Source organism: Chiloscyllium punctatum, chromosome 34 (genome assembly GCF_047496795.1).
Source record: "Chiloscyllium punctatum isolate Juve2018m chromosome 34, sChiPun1.3, whole genome shotgun sequence".
NCBI lineage: Eukaryota > Metazoa > Chordata > Chondrichthyes > Orectolobiformes > Hemiscylliidae > Chiloscyllium > Chiloscyllium punctatum.
The window spans coordinates 51,832,895-51,842,575 of record NC_092772.1 but is presented as its reverse complement, the minus strand read 5'-3'; the positions used below and the strand labels follow the sequence as shown (position 1 = coordinate 51,842,575).

Here is a 9,681-nt window from a genome sequence, read left to right as displayed (position 1 = left end):
CTCCTTTCCTGGTTCCTGTTTCTGACTTCCACTCATACTGAGTCTGCAGACAAACCCTCCTCGACGACCTCCCTTTCTGCAGTTGTGATACTATCCTTGATTAACATTGCCACTCCCTCACCTCTTTTCCCTCCCTCCATCTTCCTTTTGAAACATCTAAACCCTGGAACATCCAACAACCACTCCTGTCTCTGTGACATCCAAAGCTCAGTAATGACTGCAACATCGTCGTTCCAAGTACTGATCCATGCTCTGAATTCATCACCCTTATTCCTGATACTTATTGCATTAAAATAGACAAATATCAACCCATCACACTGACTGTACCTTTGCCTACTCCAGCTCTCTGCACTGCTAGCTGGCTGTTATGATCTGTAGCTCCGGTTCCCAGCCCCCAAACAATCTAGTTTAAACCCTCCCAAAGAGCTCCAGCAAACCTCCAGCCTAGGATATTGGTGCCCCTTCAGTTCAGGTGCAAATTGTCCTCCTTGTTCATGCCGCACCTTCCCCAGAAGGTATCCCAATGATCCACATAGCTGAAGTCATCTCACCTGCACCAGCCCTGTAGCCATGTGTTCACCTGTACTCACTCCCTGTTCCGAGCCTCACGAGCCCTTGGTACCGGTAGCAATCCTGAGCTTACTACTCTGTTCATCCTTGCATTCCGCTTCCCAACTAACTCCCTCGATTCACTTTTCTGGTCCTCATTCTTTCCCTAACTATGCTATTGGTGCTACAATGTCTGGCTGCTCTCCCTTCCCATGAAGAAGTCTGTAGATTTGATCTGAGACATCACTGACCCTGGCATCCGATTGGCAACATACCATCCAGGAGTCTTGCTCTCAACCACAGAATCTTCTTCATCTAGATCATTAATGTATAAAGTGAAAAGTTGTGGTCCCTACACTGAGCTGTGTGTAACACCACTTGTCACTGGCTGTCATCCTGAGAAGGATCCTTTTATCCCCACTCTCTGCTTCCTGCCAAACAGCCAAGCTTCTATCCATGCTATCACCTTGCCTCTGACACCACGCACCCTTACCTTACCCAGCAGCCTCCTGTGTGGCACCTTGTCACAGGCCTTCTTGAAGTCCAGGGAGATAATATCCAATGGCTCCTCTTGGTCTAACCTGCTCATTACTTCCTTAAAGAATTCTAGCAGATTTGTCAGGCATGACCTCCCCTTGATGAAACCTATTTTACCATCTACGTCCACTTATTCGGAAGTCTCATTCTTCACAATGGTTTCCAGGATCTTACCCACAACCGAAATTAGGCTAATTGGTCTGTAATTTTCAGTCTTTTGCCTTACTCCCTTTTTAAACAGGTGTTGCATTGGTGATTTTTCCAATCCCCTGAGGCCCTCCCTGATTCATGTGATTCCTGAAAGATCACCACTACCACCTCCACTATCTCTGCAGCTATCTTCCTTAGAGCTCTGGAGTGTAGTCCACCTGGTCCAGGTGATTTATCCACCTTCAAGCCATTCAGTTTATCTATCACCTTCTCCTTGGCTACCATACTCAGACCTGCCGCCTCTTTCTTGAATTTTTGGGATATTACACGTGGTTTCCACTATAAAGATTTTCGTGAGATAATTATTCAGTTCCTCAGCCATTTCCTTGTTCCCACTACTATCTCTCCAGTGTCATTTTCCAGTGGCCCAATGTCCACTTTTGCCTCTTTTGCCCTTTATATAGCTGAAGAAACTCTTACAGTCTTCCTTTATGTTACTGGCTAGCTTACCCTCAAATGCAACCTTTTTCCTGCTTATTTCTTTTTTTGGTACCCTCTGTTGGTCTTTGTAAGCTTCCCAATCCTGTGGTTTCCCATTGCCCTTCCCCACATTATATTCTTTCCCTTTTGCTTTGATGCTACCCCTGACTTCCCTGGTCAGCCATGGTTGCCTCATCCTCCCTGTACCTTGCTTCTTTTTCCTCGGGATGAATCCCTGCTGTTGTCTCCTGAATTGCTCCCAGAAACCCCTACCATTGCTGGTCCTCTCTCTTTCCTGTTAGGCCACACTCCCAGTCAATTCTCCCCAGCTCCTCCCTCAGGCCTCTGTAGTTGCCTTTATTCAGCTGTATTAATGTTCCCTCAGATTCTACCTTCTCCCTCTCTAATTGTGGAGCGAATTCGGTCATTTTACGATCACTGCCTCCTCAGGAATCCTTCACCTTAAGCTCCCTTACCAAGTCTGTCTCATTGCACATCACTGAATCCAAAATTGCGTGTTCCTGAGTGGGCCCCCCCATGAGCTGCTCCATAAAGCCATCTCGGAGCCATTCCACAAATTCCTTTTTTTGCAATTCGCTACCAACCTGTATATTAAAATCCTCCACGATCACTGTAAACTTGCCTTTCCTACACATCACTTTCTATCTCCTGATGTATCTTGCGACCCAGCTTCTGATACTGTTTGGAGGCCTGTACGTATCTCCAACTGTGGATTTTTTTTTTTACTTTCGAAGTTCTTCAATTCTACCCCCTCAGATTCTACACCATCTGACCTTACTTTTTTCTGACTTTTGATTTAATTTCATTTCTTACTGGTGCGGAAGCCCCTCTGCCCACCAGCCTGTCTTTTTGATAGAATGTAAAGCCTTTAAGATTCAGTTCCTGAATATTTAAATACGATCTGAATGTCCCACCAGCTTCAAGAAAACACCATGATCCCAAAGCCACAGAAAAATCACGCAGTGTGTCTCAGTGACTACCTCCCAGTGGTTCAGATCTCCATCAGTATGAAGCACTTTGAGAGGTTAGTCATTACTCACATCTGCTCCAGCCTCCCAGAATGCCTCAATCCTTTCCAATTTGCCTCTGAATGCAACAAGTAAATGGCAGGAGCTATCTCCCTGGTCCTACCCTTATTACTGGAACAACTGGTTAACAAGGAGGTCTATGCCACTTTCCACTCATTGACTACAGTTTAACCTCCAACACAATAATTCCAAACAAACTCATTTCGAAGCTCAGAGACCTCGGTTTTGGCATCGCACTCTGTAACAGGACCCTCGACTTCTTGACCCACAGACCTCAATCATTAAGACAAGGCAACAAAGTCTTCTCCAGATTAATCCTCTCAACTACAGGGCCCAGCAGGTCTGCATACCCAGCCCTCTACTCTGCACCATCATCACTCACGGCTGTGTGGACATTTTCTGCCCCAACTCCATTTACAAGGTTACTGATGACACCGTCATTGATGGTCGGATCTCAAGCAACATTGAGACAGAACACACAAAAGAGACTGAGGGCGAGGTGACAGTGTAAGGATAATTGTAACAGATTTCCCACAGGAAGAATGCTGCCTGGGTGCACGTCAGTGTGGTGTGGCTAACTGCTTCTCCCAAGATGGTGAGAAACTGCAGAGTGTTGTGAATACAGCCCAGTCCATCACACAAACCAGCCTTCAATCCACTTCCTCCATCTACTTGTCCCATTCTGTCTGGAAAGCAATCATCACAATCAAACAGCCCTCCCACCCCTTCCATCCCCTTCTATCAGCCAAAAGATATAAACGTTTGAATACATGTTCAAACAGATTCAAGAACAGCTTCTTCCCCTTGGTTATCAGACTTTTGGACAGACATCTCGAATGTTGATGACGATTTCTCTCCATGCACCTTCTCTGGGGCTGTAACTCTGTATACTGCACTAGGTTCTGCTACCCTGATGCACTTTGTATGGTACAATCTGCCTGTACAGCACAGAAAACAACACTTTTCACTGTTTCTCGGTACATGTGACAACATCAATATCGATCAATTCCAAAATATTCATCTTAATTTATTTCACTACATTGTCATCAGATAGGGAGAGAATAAGAGAAAGAGAGAACTGAAGGGTTCAGTGGAGATAAAAGGAGAGGAAGGGAAGGGAACGCAGGATAAGGTGATGGCCTTTTTGTCACTGGGTTGTTCATTCCGATGACACTAATAATGTTCTGGTGATCTGAGTCCAAATCCTACCATGGAGTTTTCCCTTCAATACAAATCTGGAATTAAGAACCTCAGGATAAACATGAAGCAGTCCTTGATTGTTGGGGGATAAGGTCCCACCTGGTTCACCCATTCCCTTCAGGGAAATGAAACCTACCGTCTTTGCTCAGTCTGAACCTACAGGTGACTCCAGACCCACTGCAATATGCTTCACTCTAAACTGTCCCCTGCGTAATTAGGGATAGGTAATATATATCAGTCTATCCAATCCCACTGAGGTCCGTCGAATGAGTTTAGATTAGATTAGATTCCCTACAGAATGGAAACATGCCCTTCGGCCTAACCAGTCCACACCGACCTTCCAAAGAGTAACCCACCCAGACCCATTTCCCTCTGACTAATGCACCTCATACAATGGGCAATTTCCCATGGCCAATTCACCTGGCCTGTACATCTTTGGACTGTGGGGGGAAACCGGAGCACCCGGAGGAAACCCATGCAGACACGGGGAGAACATGCAAACTCCAGACAGACAGACACCTGAGGCTGGAATCGAACCTGAGACCCTGGTGCTGTGAGACAGCAATGCCAACCACTGAGTCAAAGTGTCACCCCGAAACAGTAGTGAATTAATGTAGAAAGAACAGATGGAGGGAATGAGAAAGGAATGAAAGTATAAGAGATGTAGACAAATTATGAATGTGTGGAGAGAGGAACAGCTTCAATGATGTGTCTCATGTTGAAAGTATCACCTTAAACCCTGAGATGTTCGTTCCTCCCTGAAGACCATTTTAAGTGTGTATGATTGCAGATCATGTGAGGTTTGGAAATAGAATTAAGTAAAATGGAGACATAATATTGACAGCATGCATTTTTGTTCATTGTTTATTCATTTCCTCATGAATACTCTCTCAGACATGGACAGAATCACCTCCAATGTGTAATAAAGCAGAGAAAAGGAGGTGAGGGAAGTCTTCCAGTCAGACCGTTCTCATACCCTTGGTCAGGATACAGCCCAGCAGGGAATCCAGACCACTGTCCGCAGGACTGAATATTAAAATACACTCCAAAAGGCATTGCACTCCACAGGGTTTTGGGGGGAATTGGCCAATTGCAATAGAGTCTGTGCTGGAAGGGATATCGAGCAGGGTGTAGAATGCACACTCTCCACATCGAGAAGCAGAGTGGGCCAAAGTGACATCAACCATTTGAAATCTCAGAGGAAGAGAGATGTGCCCATGCATCAATGCAGCTTTAACGAACTGACCGTAATTTTTTTAAGACTGTTGGACAACGCTGTTTCTCAAAGAAATGACGTGGAAGTGGTGTTGTTGGGCTGGGGAAGGACTTCACCTGACAGTGCGAGCAGCCCTTTGAAAGCCTGCGATTTCAAATAAACCTGTTGGACTGCAAACTGCTGTCATGTGACTTCTCACTCTCGCAAGGAAAGGGGTGATGTGTTCACTTGGTCCAAGGGCTAGAGAACAGTAGGAGAGAAATAACCAGAGAAAGGACCAATAGACATGAACTAGTCCTCATGTCGAACCACATACGTGTACATCTCACGGATGAAGACAACAATTCCTTCTCTTCTCCCAGTTGCACGGAACATAACAGGGAAATTCAGGTGAAGTCCCGAAACTCAACCGCATTTCTTTATTTTGATGTAGGGGTACATTCACGGATGAGAGTGAAGGGATATTTCAGAGCCCTCTTCAGCTCCTCTCTGAATTTACTCTGGGTCAGAGCATAAAGGGCAGTGTTTGTACAGGAGCTCAGGTAGAAGAGCATAGTCCCAGATATGTCAGCGATCATAACAGGATGGTCATAACTTCGAAACAAATGGACGTTAGTAATCTCCATCAGTAAGAAAACACTGACCTTGGTCATCCACAACAATATAAAACTGCCCGAGACAACAAACAGCAGGATGATGGATTTCCGCCTGTTGACCATCTCTGCATCTCCTCTCTGGTCCCTGTTACTGGGAGATCGAAGACCCCTGCGTGCCCGATTTGCCAAGACAATGTGCCTGATGGTCAGAGCATTGAACAGCAGGATCAGGAGGTAGGGGATCAATGGGTTCAGCAGCTGGTGGATCCAGAAAAATGCCAGCCATCCTGGCAAGATGAAGAACTCTGGTCTGATGCCACAGCCCCAGGGCACACCACCCCATGTGCCCAAAGATTGGTATTTGTAGTAAAATGGAATGTTCCTCAAAATGCTGACTGACCAGACAATGGTTATGACTGAGGCTGCTGTTCTGGCAGAGCAATATCTGGCTTTCAGATTGTGGCAACAAATGGCCACAAAGCGATCAATGGTGAAAGCGATGGTCAACCAGACGGAGCAGTCAATAGCAGCATAGCCCATGATGATGTGAAAACTGCACACCGCAGTGTAAAACAGGAAGGAAACTGGGAAATATTTGAAACCAAGTGTTGTGAGTATTACACTGAATACAATGACGAGGAGATCTGCTGTTGCCATGGAAATGAGGTAGGTGGATATACCTTTGGTGATGCCACACTTTCCACGAGTGAGAATCACAATTGTCATTAAGTTAGCTGGAAGAGACATTGAAAAATTATTCTACATGTGGGATCATGAACCTTCACTGCTGCAGTAGGCATCAATATCCAAAACAGGGACAGGGACAGTTACAACAATAAATACAAGAAGGAGTTTAAATGGATAACCACCAGATTCCCGGAAATACTTTATCATCTATGGTGTATGTCTTAGAAATGATAAATTTTTTCATTAAGGAAGCGCATAACCAAGATTGATCAAGTTCCCACAACCAGAATTATAGATAGTTGTTAATATTTTGTGTGATGCTGATTGAGGGAGAGGGATTGGTGAGGAAACCAAGTATTACTGGTGCCTTGGGATATTTAATATCCAATAAAGCAGGCAGAAGCTGTGTTGGCTTGATCCCGCATGTGGAATCAGCATCTCAGACTGACTAGCACACCATCAGTACTGCTCAGCAGGGCAAAGTTTAGCATTGTGCTGAAATTCTGGAGTTAACTCTGAACACAGAATTTTGAAATTCAACTGATGCAAACAATTGAATCAAAACAACTGAGTAGGGTGAGAAAGCTAAACTGAATGGGAGTTAGAAATCCTCAACATGCAATTGGGACGAGCTAGTTATAAGTTGGACAAAACTGCCTCATTCTAATGGGTTCCACACAGAACTCTCCTTTGTATAACAAGATAAATATGCACAGAGTGAATGATTACAAATTCTAGCCAATATATTCTTGACGAAGTGGAGAGTGAAGGTGAAATGACCATGTGGCAAACCGCATGAGGTGTTTGATTTCACATCCAGACCAAATGACGGACGTTATGCCTATCCTAGCATTCTGAATTTGATTTGAATAGAATGCTGAGATAGTGGGAGATTAAAGTTCTCAATGCATTATCTGCAAGATGGTCTTTTGTAGAGTTACATGTTCAACCTGTCGGCTGTAGGACTTGAGGGAGAGTTTTCATGTTATTGAGTATTTTGTCCACAGTGGTTTGGTTGCCAATTCTATCAGATCACGTGGATTGATTGGAGCAAAGGTTAGAAGCAATGAGGAATTTACAAGAGCTAGAGGGTGTGATGCTACCTTACTACCACCCTTGCCACCCCCGCCACCTTACTAGTTTAAATCTTCCTGAGCAGCTCTAGCAAATCTCTCTGTCAGTATGTTTGACCCCTTCCAATTCAGGTACAATCCATCCTTCTTGTATAGTTCACTTCTACCCCAGAAGAGATTCCAATGATTGAAAAGTGTAAACCTTCTCCCATCCACCAGTTCCTCAACCATGAATTCATCTGCTCTCTCCTCCTACCCCTACTCTCACTAGCTCGTAGCACCGGGAGTATTCCAGATATTACCACTCTCAAGGACCTCATTTTTTAAAAGCAATTCTGCCCAACTTCATACATTCTCCTTTCAGAATCTCATCCTTTTCCCATCCTATGCCGTTGGTTCCAATGTGTACAACGACATCCTCCCGGGCCCTCTCTCCTTTGAGAACATTCTGCACCCTCTCTTCAACATCCTTTATCCTGGCACCAGGGAGGCAACACACCATTCTGATTTATTGCTGTTAGCCACAGAAATGTCTGCCCATGTCTTGCACTGTACATTCCCCTATCGCAATTGATTGCTTGGAACCCCACTTACCCCTCATTGCATTGCAGCGTGTCTCAATATCAGAAACTTGGTGTTCATGCTACATTTCCCTGAGAGTCCATCACCACCCCCCCCCCGCTCCCCCCCCCCGCCACTGCATTTTCCAAAACAGCATACTTGTTTGAAATGTGGATAGTCACAGGAGACCTCTGCACTACCTGCACTACCCCTCCTACCTTTCCTGGAGTTAACCCTTCCATTTGACTGTATCTGCGGCTTTTCTCCCTTCCTATAACTGTCATCCATCACACCCTCTAGCTCTTGTAAATTACTCGTTACCTCTAACTTTTGCTCCAACCAATCCATGCGATCCGATAGAATTGGCAACCAAGCACACTTACTGCAGACAAAATAATCAGTAACATGGAAACTCTCCCTTAACTCCCACATCTGACAGGATGAGCATGTAACTCTAAAAAAGATCATCTTTGCTCCTTCACAATCAACAGATCCAGAAAATAGCATTACCTGTTTACTCTAAACAAAAACAGTGCTCTGGGCTAACTTAGTCCTTCTGGTTTATATTTTAAAAATTTAATCAAGAGGCAGATTTCAATAAAATTTATAATCAAGAAAGAACCCGTTCTATTCAGTACAGCAACCATATAGCAAGGTTACACATTGAAAACTATGCATTTATCTGTTCCTGTGCTGTGAGCTCTCCCACATAGGTTCCTCCAAGGTCAGCTGTGAATTTCACTTTTTAAACTTTGTCCTCGACTGTTTCTGATGTCCAGAGATCCAGGAACTCAAACAGCAAAGGTAGCAACTGTGCAGATTCACTGCTGGCTCAGTTACCTCTCTCCCGCACTGCCAATGTGTTTGCTGCCTTTTGTCTGTCTTTCTGTCTGTTAAAAGTGCTGTTGTTTTGAGGGTTTTATTTTCCCCCAACGTTCCAAAACAATGCAACAGCATACAAAACAGTAATTTCTGCTCCTGGAATTCGAGGAAGTGACCTCCAACACCTAAAATACCTCAAAACAGAGCAGCCCCTACAGCCATCTTCTCATCCTTCATTTTGGATTGTTTTGGTCAGTCGGGGAAATCAAGGATTGCAGAGAAAGAGCAGGATGTGAGGAATTTCCGATCAGCCAAGATCCGCTTTATTGGTGAAGCAGGCTCAAGGGAAATGGTCTTCAGGTTTAGGGTTTATTCTGCTCATGGTCCCTATACCCACCTTCATCATGTTCAGTTGTAATAATACTGGGCAACCTCCTTCCTCTCTCCATACAACTGAAGATTCTCATTCCAGGTAACATTCCAAACAAATGGCACTACAGCTTCCCCAAGGTCACTCCTTCAATCAGACCATCCACATCTCGGTTCCAAAGTAATCCATCAAATATCTCATCATAAAACACAGACAGAACTATAAACACCACATTCAGTAACGGGGAAGATCTCCTCACCTGGAACACAGACAATTGCAAAGAAATGGAAGAAAGCGAATGCGATCTGTAGAATTATTGGTCCTTGCATTGTTAATGTTGGGTGATCTCATTCATTAACTCTCGCGCAGGGCTTGGAGTCTGGACTGAACT

General features: G+C 44.6%; 1 protein-coding gene across 1 annotated transcript; it reads right to left on the bottom strand.

Annotated features, from left to right (window-relative positions):
• Positions 1 to 5,600: 5,600 nt before the first annotated feature.
• LOC140458950 (probable G-protein coupled receptor 139) lies at positions 5,601 to 6,503 on the bottom strand. The gene has a single exon (XM_072553685.1). It carries the CDS (start codon positions 6,501 to 6,503, stop codon positions 5,601 to 5,603), a length of 903 nt encoding a protein of 300 aa, XP_072409786.1.
• Between the last annotated feature and the right edge of the window lie 3,178 nt (positions 6,504 to 9,681).

Excerpts from the sequence above, each read along its gene's own strand:
- LOC140458950 (XM_072553685.1), bottom strand. The coding sequence starts at position 6,503 with ATGACAATTGTGATTCTCACTCGTGGAAAGTGTGGCATCACCAAAGGT.